The sequence below is a fragment of the Nannobrachium achirus genome (assembly GCF_963921795.1).
Source record: "Nannobrachium achirus genome assembly, chromosome: 14".
NCBI classification, from domain to species: Eukaryota; Metazoa; Chordata; class Actinopteri; order Myctophiformes; family Myctophidae; genus Nannobrachium; species Nannobrachium achirus.
The window spans coordinates 15,417,694-15,436,169 of NC_137821.1; the positions used below are offsets into that span (position 1 = coordinate 15,417,694).

General features: G+C 45.3%; 3 protein-coding genes across 3 annotated transcripts; 2 read left to right on the forward strand and 1 right to left on the reverse strand.

Moving 5' to 3' along the window:
* Positions 1-701: 701 nt before the first annotated feature.
* Positions 702-2,309, forward strand: ugt5g1 (UDP glucuronosyltransferase 5 family, polypeptide G1; the record flags this gene model as incomplete). The annotated part of the gene is made up of 1 exon (XM_080741402.1): positions 702-2,309. The coding sequence occupies one exon, from the start codon at positions 702-704 to the stop codon at positions 2,307-2,309; it is 1,608 nt and encodes a 535-aa protein (XP_080597528.1).
* A 3,528-nt stretch (positions 2,310-5,837) lies between these two features.
* LOC308297836 (putative G-protein coupled receptor 132) lies at positions 5,838-9,229 on the forward strand (the record flags this gene model as incomplete). Its single annotated transcript, XM_080741403.1, has 4 exons — positions 5,838-5,902; positions 6,238-6,791; positions 7,301-7,656; positions 8,767-9,229. The coding sequence occupies exons 2-4, from the start codon at positions 6,543-6,545 to the stop codon at positions 9,227-9,229; spliced, it is 1,068 nt and encodes a 355-aa protein (XP_080597529.1). The 5' UTR covers positions 5,838-5,902; positions 6,238-6,542.
* Positions 9,230-13,092: 3,863 nt separating this feature from the next.
* Positions 13,093-14,238, reverse strand: LOC308297837 (prostaglandin D2 receptor 2-like; the record flags this gene model as incomplete). Its single annotated transcript, XM_080741404.1, has 1 exon — positions 13,093-14,238. The coding sequence occupies one exon, from the start codon at positions 14,236-14,238 to the stop codon at positions 13,093-13,095; it is 1,146 nt and encodes a 381-aa protein (XP_080597530.1).
* Between the last annotated feature and the right edge of the window lie 4,238 nt (positions 14,239-18,476).

Below are 18,476 nucleotides of genomic sequence, written 5' to 3' on the forward strand. Positions count from 1 at the left end.
TGAAGACAAGTAGCCTAAACACATGTGAATATGAATGTGAATATGTATAAGTATTATGATTTTGATGAATATGTGTAAGAGACCTTTTTTGTTGTTATTTTGTGACTATATTGAATACAGTAACTGACTGAAACTCTTTAAAACAAATAAAGAAAGGAAAGAAGGAATTAACCTGCATAATTGTTAATAAATGAGATGCAACCGTTTAGTCCTGTTTTTCAGGTGAACCTGCACATTTTCACATAAAAAAAACCCAATCTGTTTACTGTTACGCCACACCGACCCCTGGGGCAACACATGCAAAGCAAACAAGTTCCATTTTTAAGGACCTGTTATTAATGTGCAATAATACCATCATGGCCTTTGTGGCATCATGCATTAAAACAAAGTGTGTGTGCGCGTGCGTGTGTGTGCACAAAAGTGTGAATCGTTAGCCATAACAGAACAAATAATTGACCTGAAATTCTCTGAATAAATGTAAAGTGAAAGATTACTGAGCTACTCAAAGTGAGAATAGGCCTACAGTGAAGTTTTATTACATTTACTGTCATTCCATTATGACAAAGTATTATATTCTAGTGTACATATTTATAATGGCCTCTACACTACAGTATATCTGTTGGAGGAGAGCCCAGCCTGAAGAGAATAAAACAATACTTTTTTTTTCTTCTCCTGTGTGAATTCCAGCTTCTTCTAAAAGGATGGGTGTTTGTGGAGCAACAGCGCTCGCTCTCAGTCCCCTCATCAGCCTGCTGCTCACGTTCCTGGCCAGCGGCTGCCACGGAGGAAGGATCCTGGTGTGTCCCGAGGACGGCAGCCACTGGATCAACATGGAGCTGATCCTCCGGGAGCTGCACTCCAGAGGCCACAGCCTCACGGTGGTGCGCTCCGCCAAGAGCTGGTACATCCGCGAGAACTCTCCCCTCTACACCTCCATCACGGTCACCACTCCGGACGCCGTCGGCGGCGACGTCGGACGCGACTTCTACGCCGAGCTCATGCGGCGCTCGCTGGAGCTGCACAAGATGCAGTCGCTCTGGCGCTTCGTCGAGCAGCAGAGGGACGTGGCGGCCATGCTGCGGATGTTCCACGGCGCGGCTCTTCGTTTGATTGCCACCGTCTTGGAGGACGCTTCCCTGATAGCGACGCTGAAGGAATCTGCCTTCGACCTGTTGCTGACCGACCCCGCCTTCCCCGCAGGGGTCCTACTCGCGCAGTACCTCCGACTGCCGATGGTGTACAACGTCCGGTGGCTCAACGCCGCCGAGGCTCACATGGCGGTGGCCCCGTCTCCACCTTCCTACGTGCCGATGTACAACTCTCTGTTCAGCGACGAGATGAACTTCCTTCAGAGGACGGAGAACTTCCTGAGGTATGCAGCCAGCGTGTTGCAGGAAAATCTGGTCATCCTGCCTTTCTACGAGGACCTGCTCCGGCGACACTTCCCCCCCGGAGCAGACCTGCTCTCCATGCAGCGCTCCGCTGACGTGTGGCTGATGAGAGTGGACTTCGTCTTCGAGTTCCCCCGGCCCACGATGCCCAACATGGTCTACGTAGGGGGCTTCCAGTGCAAGGAGGCCCTGCCCCTCCCTGCCAAGCTTGAGGCGTTCATGCAGAGCTCCGGGGATCAGGGAGTGGTCGTGATGTCTCTCGGAACTCTGGTGTCGGCTCTTCCTTGGGAGATGACCGAGTCCATTGCGGCGGCCTTCGCTCAGCTCCCACAGAAGGTGGTGTGGAGGTATCTGGGCAGCAAGCCCTCCTCTCTAGGGAACAACACCTTGCTGCTGGACTGGCTGCCCCAGAACGACCTCCTGGGACACCCCAAGACCCGCGCCTTCGTCGCCCACGGAGGCACCAACGGCCTGTACGAAGCCATCTACCACGGCGTCCCCGTCCTCGGCGTCCCGCTGCTGTTCGACCAGTTCGACAACGTCCTGCGGCTGCAGGTGCGCGGTGCGGCGCGGGTGGTGGAAGCCACCTCTCTGACCACGGACAACTTCCTGGAGGCCCTAAAGGACGTCCTGGAGACGCCCTCCTACCGCCGAAACATGCAGGGTCTATCCCAGCTGCACCGTGACCAACCTATGTCCCCTATGGACACTGCCACCTTTTGGATTGAGTATGTCATCAGGAACAAAGGAGCGGCACACCTGCGCTCGGCAGGCTTTGATCTACCCTGGTACACCTACCATGGCCTGGACGTAGCTGTGCTGCTCCTGGTCGTCAGTGGGGCCTCTTTCTGGGCATCAGTGTCTGTCTGCAGACTGCTCTGCTGCCAAAGATCCTGGAGGAAAATAAAAGCGGAATAGAATAAATTACTTTATCTAGGACCTTTATCTATAACATGCCTATGAAGTGCACACAAAATAAATAATAATAATAATAAATATAGCTGCAAGCAGCGATAAAGTGGCCAAAAACGTCTCAAATCATGAACACAGCCCGCGTGAAATTTTGCACGCACATTCCCACTAGGTCAAGGAACAGATGCCACCCTTCTCACGTTGGCCTGTTATAGCACCACCAGCGGGTCAACTTTTGCAAAACACATTTTTGGAACAAAATGCCTCAAATCATGCATGCAGCGTCCGATTGCCATGAAATGCCCAAGAACACGTGGCACCCTTTTCACATTGGCTTATTATAGCGCCACCAGGAGGCAAAAAAAACCTACCTGACCTGCCGGAGACCTGTTCTCAGAAGAACACTGCTTCTAGTTTTTCTTTGATTTCTTTTCCCACTTTTCTTGCTTTTTTACCTTGCTGCTTTTTTGCTTTCCTACTTTTTCCTGGCTTGGCCACTTTATCGCTAGTTGCAGCTATATTTATAATAATTATTATTATAGCTTTTTTAGTCTTGCTATCTTCATGGGTTTATTTGAAAGATGTAAATAGAATGTTTTTATGTTTTGATATGTGAATAAAATGACTTAGTAATTTTGCATGTGAACATGTAGACAGTTTTCAGAATGTAGAGTATTGTCCTTTGAAAATGTATATAGAAATGCTATTCATTTGATTCACCCTTGGGTATACAACTTTCACCTGGAATCATCCATCAAATAGCAGACTGGTGACATTTTAAAGGAAACATGCAACAAGTGATTAGACCCTCCTCCCTTTGAAACCATGTTGTAAAAATACTGCCTAGTACCATTGTCTCAACATTCCCATTCTTCCTCAAACAATTTCAATTGTGCAGAATTTTCCTCTCCTGCACCACAGCCAAGTTCACCGTGGGTAAATTGCTCAAATGCAACATCTGCAAAGAAGGCTTTTCAGTAGAGAATTATTTAGTTGCTTTATTTCACAAAGATTGTAGACGTAATAATTGCTCTGTTCTGTTCTTTGGGATTACTGACACTGACACTAGTTACTAAATATTATCTCATATTTACTGTTGGTAGACAGTTCTGAGACTGTGCATACTGTATGTATACTGTATGCATATTCACTGTTGATAAACTGTACATATTACCCAGATACTCACTGTACACATAATATGCATTCATATATTCACTGCTGATCGTCTGTATACAGTATATCCATTCATATATTCAGTTCATTTTCATTTTCGAATACTGGACAAAACATAAATAATAGTGAAATTGCAGTTTTCATACATTGTCAATGTTTTTACATGCTGCTACTGCAGCAAATGTCCGCACAAGGGATAGGGAGAAGCACTAACTAAGCTTGTCAGGCCCTTGTCATTGATTTTATTTTTCACTTTTTAAATTCATTAAATTCATTGGTGATAGACTGTGAGTTCATACTTATATTTGTTGATAGACTGTTGTGCATTATGTTAACACATTGAGGGACTCAAATCTAAATATTGCATTTTACTACGTTTTTTTTATTTTATATTGGCTCCTGACTCTTACTCGTGTTCCTTTGTCTTATACTGCCGTCGCTATGACACCTGGATTCCCCCCCAGGGATCAATAAAGGAGAAATGTCTGCGTGCATTGTGCCAAGTTCTGTTGTGTTCTCTTTTGGCCGACTCTGCCCATGCGAGGCCCTCAACACTTCCTCAAACCTAATCGATCAAGCTACATTACTGAATGAACTTCCCCTGCTCTGACCCAGTGGTTATCTAAGTGGGGTCTGGGGACCCCCAGTTGTCATTGAGGAGGTTCCAGGGGAATATAGCTTCAAAATCACGCTAACCCTGTTTATACTATTAAAAAATCACACCCGTGTGAACTGAGCGGTGGTCGTGGAGGCTGTGCAACAGCACTACTGGGTGGGTGCAGCGGGGTTAGTGTGCTTTACAATGCTGTAGTTTCTTCACACACTCTAATTTATTTGACCCTAAAACATTCAGTTTGTTAATAATAATAATAATACTTGACCGCACATGCTGACCCACCCTTCCCCCCTGTGTGTGTGTGTGTGTGTGTGTGTGTGTGTGTGTGTGTGTGTGTGTGTGTGTGTGTGTGTGTGTGTGTGTGTGTGTGTGTGTGTGTGTGTGTGTGAGAACAACAGCGCCCCTCCCTTAACATGTGTGGTCAGAAAAGGTACTGCATGCTTGAGGCTACATACACGGACGGCCGGACGGACAGCCGGACGGCCGGACGGATACCCACACACACGGCCACGTATAGGAGACGGTGTGACCACCGCTCAAAAATCCATACATCAATTTGGGGATCCTTGACATGACATGAGAAGCACTGCTCTAACCTGCTGGACAGGGAAACACACTGCAGGTATTCCTTTGTCGCTGTCGAATTGAAACCTTATCTACATATTCTAGCTTGTTTGTCATAAATTAATGCCCTATGTTATACTTCGTATGGCAGTATTGAGTAAAGGTGAGCTTGTAGATCCTCGACATTTATTGCTCCTCTTATTCTTCACTATTTTGGATATTTTTCACTATTCTTGAAAGATTCCACCAATAATGAATGACATGTCCAAAATAGGTTGAAACTCTGTGGGGTTTATCAATATTTAACCAAGCATTAACACGAGCTTATGACTAAATAACTACATTATATCCATGGAACACAGGTTCTTTTTTCCTTTTCCTAAAAAGTAAATGTTTTGGACATACACGGTTTAGGCCTGACAAAACAAAGTGTGACAGGCGGAAAGACTGAAAAAAAGAAAAGAAAAAAAATAATAATATATATATATATATAGGCCTATATATATATATATATATATACACACATACACACAGTCACTGTCAGGCAGAAACCTTGTATGTCCAAGTTTCAAATGTGTATGCTTTTTCTGTAAAGTAAAGCCCTGCTTCACCATACAAGACTGTCGCACAAAACTAGTGAAAATAGCAGATCTACAAGCAGACAACTCCTCGTGGTGCGAGACGTTGTGTGCTTAGAGATTAGCTTGCTATTTTCACGAACGGTTTTGGACGTACAAGGTTTCTACCCGACAACTACGATAATTATGTAAACAATGCATTAGATGCTAATAGGCAACCTCACAGGGTGGGGTGGTGGGGGGGTCATTATGCAATTTGTTGAAACGCATGATGCCAAAAAGGCCTGCGCCCGGTATTCACACATCCATCACCAGATCCTCCTGACGTCCTTCTGAATAACCCTGTCCTGTTCCTGATGGGGAGGGAAAGTCTGACATAAAGGGTGAGAGAGCGGGAGAGAGAGAGTGCGTGTATATGTGTGTGTGTGTGTGTGGTGTGTTGTTGTTTTTCTTTTTTGTTCTGGTGGAGAAAGGCGTTCTCCTGCCTCAGGATGTTGCCTTTAAAACCCGAAGAAGTGGGTTTCCTGTGGAGGAAACGATCACACAGTAGACAAGGCCCGGTCCGAGACTCTGTGCTTCCCATTGCACCGGCACCAGGTCATCAAGCGGCACTGTGCAGAGAGCGGCAGTTGGGAGCGGTCCCTTCGTCACTTACACAGTCATGAGAGGTGAGTGAGAACAGAGTTCATGTGATTTGAGCGTGGTGCGAAAGCTTCTATCTGCTTACAGCATATTCGTAGTTGACCAGGGTATCCCAGGACTCTGTTCTTGGTCTTTTTTTCCCCTCAACACCAAATCTCTGCAAATCTCTAAGCTGATCTACAGCTGATTAGCTATTTCAACTTTCGCGCCAGTATTGGGACGCTAGGGTTCATGTGGTTAAAATGGTGACCTTCTTTTCTATGCACCTGTTGACAATCTTACACTGTCTGTGACACACAAAACTGTCTTTTTCAGGAGCCTTCTTGTCAACCAGTTTCATTCTCTGTTGTGTGCTTTGCAGGCAAGAATGGAAACGCTGAAGACCCGACTGACACCTCACAAGCGATGCAAAGCCACCTTCCCTGCAGGAGCCAACCTTAATGAACGCAGCAATGGCATGAAACTGGACCAATCATAAGTGGACAAATCCCAACTGAAAAACTGTCACCTTTCGGTCGATGTATTTCTTTTCTTGTCTGCTCGGGAACATTCGCTGCCACACCGTCTATCCTTTCAGGTAGGACTAAAAGTAAATCACGTCTGGTTTAATCCCATGTGAAGTCGTCAGTCACCTCTGACACATATGCACCAGCGCCAGAGACAGTCATGTCCAGCAGAGACATGTCCAGCAATGACAGCTGCAACCTCCCCCTGGACACGGACACGGTGGGCCTGACCTACATCTACAGCCTGAGCTTCTCGCTGGGCCTCCCCAGCAACCTGCTGTCGCTGTGGGGACTGTACCACCTGGGCCGCTCGCAGGGGGGCGGCTGCCAGCTGGTGTACATCCTCAACCTGCTGCTGTCGGACCTTCTGCAGCTGCTCACGCTGCCGCTGTGGATCCTCTACCTCCAGGTAGGGGTGGGGGATGTGGAAAAATACAATATCACTATATCTTTTCAAGCGGTATCACGATACACGATCTTATCGCGATTCTTTTTCATGTTGGTTTTTATGGTACAACCACCACCTACAAGGTAACAAAAACTAAAGGAAAAAGTTCCTTTTGGGGGGGTCTAAATTGACCCTTACGAGTATGTAACTCTGACAGTATACAAATGAAACCAAACGGACCCTTAAGGGTCCATTTGGTTTCATCTGTATACTGTCAGAGTTAAGGAGAAGCTTTGACATTGTAAAGTTTGAGAACTACTGATTTACTGTAGACCAAAATGCAGATTTAAATGAATTCTGCAATGAATCTCTGTATTAACAATTCAACAGGATGTTTTACAAGGCTCCTCCTGCATTGTATCACGATATATAGCCTACAATATCTCTGAAAAGCCATATCGTGGAGACATTGTATCGTCGTCTCTCAACGATATTTATCACCATATCTCCCACCCCTACTGTACCTCCAGGGTGGGCACCGCTGGCCCTACGGCCGCACCGCCTGCGAGCTGGTGGGCTACGTGTTCTACGTTAACGTCTACGCCAGTGTCATGTTCCTGTGCCTGATAGCGCTGGACCGCTGCCTGGCCATCGTGTACCCGCTCAGCAGCCGCGGCGTGAGGACCGTGAGGGTGGCCGCCGTGTCCGGCGTGGCGGTCTGGACGCTGACCTTCCTGTTCTGCCTGGGCGGCCTGCTGCCCTCCGTGTTTGACGAGGAGAGGCTGCTGTGCCTGGAGCAGTACCACTACCCGGTCAGCCACAGGTTCGCCAACTTTAAGATCGCCACCATGGCCCTGGGGTTCCTGCTGCCTTGTGGGATACTAGGGTAAGAGCAATCTATAATAATCTATCAATCTAGTTGATATTCTGTTACATGGATGCCCACATATGTATATATATATAATGGCTTTCTTGAGTAGCACAGTAGCTCAGCCTGAAGCCCAAAAAGCTTATTATCTCCCCTGGCCAAGGAAGTATTCTCTCTTACAGTAGGTTAGAGGTTAAGATGTTTGGCTTTAGTGTACCTTCCCGCGCAGGAGACCTGGGTTAGAATCTCAATCTCGGGAGTGTTACATTGGTGCCATTACCCCGGTCATTTCTTGGTGGAGGGGGGGAAGGGGCTGAATGTAGCAGAGCCGCATACCCAAAAGGGCACTAAGCATAGGTTAGACCTCCCGTTAAAAGCCTAATATCTCCACTTACCAAGGGGGATTCCTCTTAAGCTAGTGATTCAGATGTTTGGCTTTAGTGTACCTTACAACTCAGGAGACGTGGTTCAAATCTTGGGTGTTTACATTTGCATAGAATTTAAATTGCTTGTGGGTTTTCTTTTCAAACACTTCTTGCTTTTATGTCCAGCTAGCACTTTAAACATTTGCCTGTTTTTTTTTCATCAGGTGAATTAGAATTAGGTGAAATATTTCTAAACACATTGGTGGCTCCGAAGGGTCTCGTTGCGATATTTACCAGTTAAATGAACAATCCAGATTTTGTTGTGTAGACTCAAAGAGAAGACACTTTCACCATCACTGTAAGAGAGAGAGAAGATTATTAGGATCACATGGAAAAGCATCAGCATGCGGCACACCTGCCAATCAAAGTGACAGTGTTTTCCAGTATTTGACAAAACACATAACAGCACAACATCTGTTTAGCAGAGTGTGGCGGCTTGTGTGGCATGGAGGTGTAATGACAACTAGACAGATTGATTTAAAAAAAACTTTTGACTGCAACAAATAGCGTAAAAGCGACAGGCTTATGGGCTCCACTCAATGCTAAGAGGCCTGCTGGGTTCTGCTGGGGAAACCGGACAACAGGGGCGTTTCTGCCTAATAGACCCCATGGACATTCATTTGGGATCAATATAACTATATGACAATGCTTTCCTTTAACTGACCTCCCTGGCCTCTCACCTGCATACCTCTCCCTCCTCCAGCTACACCTCGGCGCGCATCGGCGTGACGCTCCAGCGGTCGCCCTCCGTCTCCGACCACGAGCGGCACAAGATCGTGGGCGTGGGCATCCTGGTGGTCATCACCTTCAACTTCATTGTGGTCTTCGGGCCCTACCACATGGTGGGGGCTTACAGGTTTGTGTCCCTGCTCCACGCGGACGAGCCGTGCGAGCTGGAACGCTCCCTGTTCCTGGTCTACCGCCTGTGCTACGGCCTGACCAGCCTCAACACGCTGCTGGACCCGCTCTTCTACATCTTCCTCTGTCCCGACGCTCGCCTGGAGCTGCGTCGGTCCCTGCCCTGCTGCGTGGGGGTGGGACACGGCCATGGCCATGGTGCTCCCAAACAGTTCATGCTAAACCCCAGAGCTCTCCCGTGCCACAGTGACAGCGCGGAGAGGAACATTGTGACACAGACAGAGACAGAGAGCAGCATTAGGATGTAATTCAGTTTTCGCTTTGAACGTTTTTGTAAGGGTTTACAACGTTTTTTGAACATTCTGACAATATCCACAAGTTTCCTGTGTCCCATGAGCCCTTGCATGAAAGTTGGGCATCGCTTCCTGTTCCTCTTATTTGTAGCATAATTACATGCGCCATGCAGAGCGCGTAAGTACTGAGTTTGGTGGTGTGTCTGTCATGTGGCATATCTGTCCGTGTTTACGCCCGTAGCCAACCAGGGACCAGCGTTCTTGGTGACGTCACCATCAACAGCCAATGAGGGACCAACATTATTGGTGACGTCACCAACAACAGGTGTGACCTGAAATATAAATAACAAGGAGCTCTCTGCTGGCGCACAAGTAGGCCATACATGGCCAAGAGTGCACAAGAGGCAAGTTGGCACCCCGACAGAGTGCAGTCTAGTTCATGTCTGTGTTTCATTCTGACTGGTTGCTGTTGCTGCTGTGACACCTGTGACCTGAATCTCTGCATGGTGATTACATGGTGCCTGTTAAGTAATTATCAGCCGCGTGGAGGAAGTGAAGCCCACATTACCCCCCCCCCCCCTCCCCCTCCCCCTCCCCCAGTAATTTCCTTGGGAAACTTGTGGATAAAATAGGAAAGCCGGCCAAGCTGAAAGTGGTTAATTTATGTAACAGAGCTACATCTGCTTGATACAGCAAAAGAGATGCAATTGTGCCACCCAGTGGTAATGTTTATGTACAGCATACAGAACACAACATGCATTTTGCTGAAAATAGACAACAATCAATACACCTGTTTCGTGGCAAGAATGCAGTCTTATGTGAGTTGCTGGCTGTGATATCTACAATGCTTTAAGATAGAGGTAGGCCTATACTGGCCATTTCAAAGACGCCCATGTTCTGTAGCCTATTTACTTATGTTCTTGTTCTGCTTTTTGGAACGTTGTTTTCAATTCGATTGTCTCTTATTCAGTTTCACAACAAGTTGTCTAAGGACACATTACAAGACACTTTTATCCCATTGTTTTGTTTATTAGAAAAAATAGGGGTTCTTTTTTCGTTTGATGTTTACAACTACAAACATTTAAGCTTGTTTAATTGTCACATAATGTATGTCTATACATCAACTAAAGCCAGTAATGAAACAGCATTTCAAGAGCTTTAATACACCATGTACATGTACACCATTCAGATCACATCTTTACATCTATCTCGATATATAGCAATAATGTGATTGGAGATATCAGTGGCATTTGTTAGAGTGTCAGCCCTGAGATTGGGAGGTTGGGGTTCAATACCTTGTCGAGTGTTATCTTGAACGTTATCTGTTTGACCAGTACATGTACTGATTCACTCTCATCTGTGTCTGACCATGCAGTGCCAGTGACCATGGCATGGCCTTGGCATTACATTCAAGTATATCGGTATGCTTGCTTATGCAGGATCTACTTGTGACGGCATGGCCATGGTCACCACTTTATCGGTATGTTTACACAGATGAAAGTGAGTGAATCGTTACATGTATAACAGATAAAGGTCGATCTGAAGATATACACAGTCATACTAAAGACTATAAAAATGGCCAAATGCTTCCCTGCTTGGCACTTAGCATCATTGGTAAGCAACTTGTCCAGGGGGTGTACTTGTACATAATGTGACATTCTAGCATCATGTCCATGTCCGGGGTCTGTACTTGTACACTGGACATACTAGCATCATGTCCAGGGGGTGCACTTGTACATCAAGCTGCCTCAGGCTACGGAAAAGAAGATAGGCAAAAAATGGGATGCCTATAGGTGCTTTCAATATATATTTTTTTCTTTTCTTTTTTTAACACAAGAACATTTTAAGAAAAGATAAATAATGAAGCCTTAAAATTAATTTCTTCTGGACCAAACAGGTACTGTAGATACATTCAAGAGATATTTCACTCAACTATAACAGTATTATGGTCAGATCATTCTATCACATTACTGTACAGCCTTTAAGACCATGGAAATACAACATTTAATCAGAATATTAGCCAGGATTGCTCAACCTAAACTTACGCAATCTATACTGTATAGGCCTATATATCATAATAGTAGATAACCAAAGTCTCAGATGATACATCTCATATCACAAAATCAATATTATATTGATATATTTCTCAGCTCTATACTACCAACCATCAGCAAAGTTTGTTTTACAACAGAAGGAAATGTCATTCGGTCCAGTGAAGCTCAGTTATGCTGAGGCAAACAGTGAAATTGGCACTTTACGTGTTTAACCACTTAAACCCTATATATACTTTGTGATACCGGTAACAAAGTTATATCCACTGTCGTTGTTTTAGGACACACCTTTACCGCCTCCGCCCAGATAAGGAATAAACTCATTTTATCTGCTATTTTTGCAGAATGTTAGAACAATTTTAGCCGAATGTTTGTCTATTATGACATGCCCAGATTAGGGACGCTAGGGTTCATGTGGTTAAAAAAAGTACTTGGACATGGGGGTCATGGACAAATTGGCAACGTTGGACATCAAGGACCTGCATGATACATACATCAGGGGTGCCCACACTTTTTTTTTTACTTGAGAGCTACTTTTAAAATGACCAGCTCAACATCTACCCACCCAAAAAGAATTTACCTGAGGGGGCTTTGGAATAGCTGCAATAACTGGCGTTACATATAAGACAAACGCACATGGAATGTAAACAATGTGGGGGAAAGTCATCATCCCATTCTGTGTGGAAGTGGTAGGTTTTCGGGTTCTTTGTAATGCTATACTGACTCTTGAAAACAAATCATTGCATTTTGGGGGGGTTTGACTACTTTAGAAGCTGTAAAGGGAGCTGACAGGCCCTTCTTGATGTCGATCAATCACGTCACCTTAATTACAATTCTTTAGGGGTACGTCATGTGAGCTACCTGCACAGCCTTTGTGATTTACTGGTAGATTACGATCTACCTTCTGGGCACCCCTGACATATATGTATTCTTCAGTACGAACAGGGGAAGGAATTATTACAACATGTCAGCAGAAGGATATCTTTGTGTTGGCTCACTTCTGCAGAGAAACGTCATCATCGAAGATAAGAACATTGCAGATTGGTTTCTATAGTCATTTTATCAGTTCATCTCATAAACTCCCTCACTCCAAATCTAAAAGCAACATGCTAAACATGTGGGCAGGCAGATTCTGTACATAATACTGACCTCTTCAGCCTATGCTGTGGTCATCACAGACACGTAAGCATGGCAGATGTAATTTCACTCAACATTTTAAAGGTGCTGTAAGTGATTTTTGTTTTGTTTTGTTCAAGTAAGTCTTAAATATCTATGTATTCTGATAGCAATAATTGCTATAGAGTGTTTGTTCAGTGACATGGCTCTCCCCGTCTCTCCACCTTTTTAGTGAACAGAAAATATATCTTCAGGTTGGGATGCCAATTTGATCCAATCATGAGAGTGAATTCAGACAGGTTACAGGATAAACAAGGGAAAATGGAAGTGATTAATAAATAAGCTGAGAAAATTGGAACTGAAACACTTTGAAGCCCTTCTCTTAATTTTTATCCCACGATTTTATAAACCATTTTTCACTCAGTGCCAATTGCCTAAGCTGTAATCCTGGGGGCTGCTCTCCCTCTGCCAACCTGGGGAGGGCCCCGAATTGAGCTCATGCTTCTATGAAATATATATGAAATTGAAGCCAATGAATTACATTTGTGGGGTTCTCTCTCCTGATTGGTTAAAATTGGTATCCCAACCTGAAAATGTGTTGTATGAGAGAAAGGGCACCCTTATTACTGAGCAAACACTCCATATCAGTTAATGATTGCTAATGGAATATAGAGCTTTAACATGATTTTTTTCAAAGCACTTACACCACCTTTAAGAGTTTGGAGGATCCGCCCCCTTATATTCTTCTGGACAGCTAGGTCTGCGGATTGAAGATTTCCCCCTCAGCAGGACTTCGGCGGTGGTGGTGAGGGAGGCGACCGTGCTTCGCCTTCGACTCAGGTCCACCAGGTCCTCCGCCATCACGGTCTCCAACACGGCACTCAGGGACTGCCTTATCTTACTGCACAGGTCTGGGCAGCTGAACACATACAGGATCGGGTTGAGAACGCTGTTGAGGAAGGAGAGGCTCGCCACTCCGGGCAGGGCACGTGCCGCGAGCCTCTGTGCGGAAGACCCGTCGGGGGAAACCACTTCCATAATGCTGAAGAGGTGATAGGGAAGCCAGCACACCACAAAGCTTATTACCACGGCCAAGACCAGGCGCACGAAACGCAAAGGCCGCCGCGTGCCTCGGCCTGCCAACCTTTTGGCCACGACGATGTAGCTGGAGATGATGACCAGCAGAGGCCCGAGGAAGGCCAGTAACATTTTCATGAAGGCCAGGGCCTCCTCACGCGCTTCACACACAGACGCCAGGTTATCTCCGTCCGAGAGGAAGCGTGCATAGTTGTAGTAACACTGGACTTTGCCATTGCGCTGTGGGATGGTGTCACGGAACAGGTAGAAAGGCACAGTGCAGAGCAGAGCCATGGCCCAGAGCAGCCCGCACACTTTGCCCACCAGCTGCACGCTCCTGTGGTTCTGGGCCCAGACGGGCCTCAGCACCACCAGGCAGCGGTCCAGAGAGATGGCCGCCAGCACGAAGCCACTGATAAACATGTTGAGGAAGAAGACGGAGGAGTGCAGCCGGCAGAAGGTGGTGCCTAGCGTCCAGGTGTTTCCGCGGGCCATGTAGAGGGTGAAGAACGGCAGCGAAGCGGTGGCCAGCAGGTCAGAGGCAGCCAGGTTGAGGATCCAGACACTGATGATCGTGCGGCGTATGCGGAAACCCACCACCCCCAGGATGAGGAGGTTCTCCAGGATTCCCATGGCGGAGATGATGCCGTGCAGGGACACCGTGAACAAGCCCAGGGCACTGACCGCGGCCGTGGTGTTGGACGCTCCGCCGCTGACGTTTGCCATCTGCTGGATGAGGGGGCAATAGACAGGGCTGACAGGGCTGCTAGTGGTGCTCATCTTGATGGGAGAAACTTCCCCGACGTCCTTGGCCCGGTCGCGTGTCACAATAGCTTAGATATCTACCTCACGGTGATAAGATCTGCTGGGGAAATAGATGAGAAATTGGCACACTGCAGATTTAGATCCTATATAACCTACTTTGTTCCCCTATGCATGTTGCCACAGATCTGCTGTTTCCTCAGAAGTTTCACCAATCTTTGACAAACAAATGGCCAGAATAGGGAAGCTATAGGGTTGAAAAAACAAGATGAAAAACAAGATCCTTTCTAAATGTCTAATGTTTATGTTTAAAACATAAAGAGATTAGAATATTGTTTAAATGCCTCTAATCTTGCTATGGTGGCAGTAGATATTGCTGGTGAGGGTAAAATGATTTTCCATCACCTATGGTGGACACACACAGCATCGATCATAATGGTCTATAGCTCATTTAATTATGCCAAGTAGCTTAAGTAGACTAATAATTTCCAGTAACAAAGGAAAGCCGTTACCGGTATATTGTACTGTGGTGATTGAGCTGTCACTGCAATAGCTTTTCTTTAATTGATTATGGAATGAATTGCACAATGGCTATTGTATTGGGTGGCTTAAAACAGTAGTAAATTGCACAGTGACTGTAAACTGTAATTTGACTTTTTGGAAAATGTGGTGTTTCATAATGAATTTTGGAATCTTCCATCTTCAGCGGTCAGTAAAACTGGTCAGGTGGACACTATAGGGACATCTGGGCACCTTGATGTTTGAACAAAACATTTGTCCAAAATGTAAAAAAAAATAATAATATTTGAAATATTTGATCTTAAGTAAAAGAAAGTAGCCTATACATAATGTGAACATGCACCGTACATCATTATCAGACTTAAATGTATCCTTCAACTTCTTGTTTGTGCCCCAAAATGACGGATATACAGGTTTAGCAATTTTAGCAACATTGTAGAAAGACCTTATATTAATTGTCAAAATGTTTAAGCATGTAATGATCATGTATATACTTTCTTTTACTTAACACCCCTTTTCCTTTCATTATTATTATTATTATTATCACCCTTATTGTTATTTTGTTTAACATTTTGGGCAAAATAGCCAATTTTATGTCGAGATGCCCAGGTGCTGTCCCCATACTAGTGCCCACCTGACCTATAAAACTCCCTGAGAAAACTATAAGGTTCAAACTCAGATAATCAAAAGATCACCATCTGCTCTCTGCATGAAGCAGCACTTTGAAGAGACTGCAGCATCTCTATCTGATCGTCACCCAGATACCCACATCCTCTGACTATCAGAAGTAAACATGTACACCAATTAGCACTTACATATTATATACTAGCCTATATGTAGCCCACCACGAGATAGACTATACTGTCCATTTCTATAGACAACTTAAAGATTGTAAAGTGTAAGTTTTTGAGGTAGAAAGAAAAAAATGGGTTACAAAAATCGTGGGATAAAATAATAATAATAAAAAAAGAGGTGAACCGAAAGAGGTGTGTAATAGACAGCAGAACGACAGCCTATATCAATACAATGGGCTGTAATTTAGCTACTAAAAGCAGGCTGCAATAGCAACAACAACAATAATAATTAGTAAGCTCTCTTAGATATTAAAGCACCAATATCCAATGCACTGGACTGGCGATTTAATTCACTTAAAAATAAAATAATTTATAAACCTTTAGGCCTACCTGGGTTTTCAGTTAACAGCGAATTCAATCACTTGTTCGTAGCCTTCTGATCTGTCAACTCGTTGCGCTGGTTATTATGAGGTTGTATGATGACTGCACTTCAGCAGAAGGCGCACGCGTAAAGGCGCGCAACAGCGCACCTGCATATTATTATTTACAAATAGCGACGATGATCAAATCAAACGATTATTCTTGTCAGACGCGCGATTTTTCGGTGGATGTGTTACAGCTATACTGAAGAGAAAACAATACAAAACAACACGGACACTCAGCGAGTCAATGAATCGCGCAAACGCACCGCCACCACGTTGGCTTCTTGGCCAACATCCTCGTTCCAATGCCGCCTCCTCCTCCTCCTTCCTTCCCTCACGGATCATCTGACGCGCTGTATGAGCACCTGTTGGCTTCTTGACAGTGGCAGGTATGACAAGCAGAGCGCTTTTATTGCATGTTGTCAATGTCAAATAAGAGTATAGCCTACGCCATTGGTTCTCAAAGTGAGGTCCGGGGACGCCCACGGGCCTGAGGTAGTTCCAGGGGGTCCCCAGCTAAATGATAGTTAGGAACCAAATGGAACTTTAGCTATACAGAAATCACATAAAATAATAATACTACACAATATAGACCTAACCACAGAGAGAAACCCCTATAGGATTGTTAAACGTTTGGACCTGTATTGTTGAACAAGGACATATAGTGAAGGACCTTACCATCCCTGGGTTAACCACATGAGATGTTCAGCCCTCTGCCACAGCGGGAAAGTCCTGTTCTGGCGAAGCCCGAACTGGCGAAGTGGGGATTTGTCTCCTACCGTAGCGATCTGGCGAATCGATTGTCCACGACACTGCAAGCGGCGCGAAGGCCAGCGGACCTTGGTCCTGCTCTTCGCCCCCGAGCGCCGCAGGCGCGAGTGGCCGCGAAGAGCGGGCCAGGGCCGCGCGGCCGGCGGAGCGCCGCGCGAGTTACGAAGCCGTGGTGAATGCAATCGTTATATTTATGCCCAGGCCGTAAGGCCTGGGCAAGCGCACGATAAACGCCCTGTCCAGAAGACGTTCGCCAGATCGCTACGGTATCGGACATTTCCCCACTTCGCCAGTTCGGGCTTCGCCTAAAAGGTACGTGCCCGCCACAGCTGCTGTTCTTACTGTTAACTTCTCCATTTTGACATCGATCTAAATTATTTATTTTATATGCTGTCCTAAATGTGGACATTGAATTAATGCACAATTAACTTAATCCAAACTATATGTACGTACGACAGTGTTTGAAAGTAATTCTTTTAGAAGATGTTGGACAACAGGACAACAGCAGGCTTTGGGCATGCGTGTGCTTGAGCAAGCGCCTCACCAGTGGTCAAAGAATGTCAACTAAGTAATAAACTCCACAGCTTTCGACTGCCTCGGGTGATCTGAGATAACAGGAGACAATAGACAGATGTGACCCCAAAAGTGACTTAATTGAGCCACCAGGCATACAGGCCCGAACCGGCAGCCTAGTCTAAAGAGTGGTTAGTTTCAGTGTTCAACTATTTAAGCCTACTTTGTGCTTAATATTTCTCCAAATATGGTGTTAAGCTATACAGCAGGATACGGCAGAACCTTATTGGGTAGAGAGAGACATAAACATCTTCATGGGGATTCCTTGGCATATCTTTTCAAATGGGGGTCTGTGGTAGCCTAGTAAACTGACTCCTCCTACCTTCTGTTCAAATTGAAAGGAGAGTCTGGTTTACGAGGCTAGGTCTGTGGGGTAATAGTAATACGTGTCAATTTGGGGGTCCTTGACAAGAAAAGGTTTGAGAACCACTGGCCTACTGTACACACAAACACACACACACACACACACACACACACGCACGCACACACACGCACACACACGCACACACACGCACACACACGCACACGCACATACAGTTACATAGACATACACAGTAGGACGTTTGAAACCTACTGGAACCAAGGAAGCTTAAATGTCTCTGTTCCTACTTGGGGTTTCAGACCAAGGTGACTTGTATGTTGTATATCTTATGGCCTAATTAGAGGCATGGATTGATTGATGGTTTTGTATTGATTTGGCTATGTTGGCTATATCTGTCAGAATCAATACGAAAAAGATCCATATTGTCAAGGCTAGTGTCTTCTGGAGTCATGTAAGAGATAATGAAGGTGGTCATTATTAAGAAGTAACTCCCCACAAAGAGGGTGATGACATATCCCTCGGGTCTCATCACCCTGAACAGGTTATTTATTATTCAGGTTTTTTCTTTTCATTTTTATTATTATTCAGAGTTTATATCTCTCAAAGGCCACCTGCTATCCAATGAAGAAATGCATAATTTGACCCAAAATAGGCCTACAACAAAACTGTTTTTGCATTTCAGCAATTCAGACATGCAAAGCCTTTCAGTTTGCATGCAGGTTGGATATACTACTGTTTTGTTGGCTTCCTGTATAGGGCAGGCTATGTAAAGTATATGCATATAACTGCTGTTTCGCTGCACTGGCCTGCTACAATAGAAGCTGTTCTGTGACACCTGCAACCACCATACCAGTT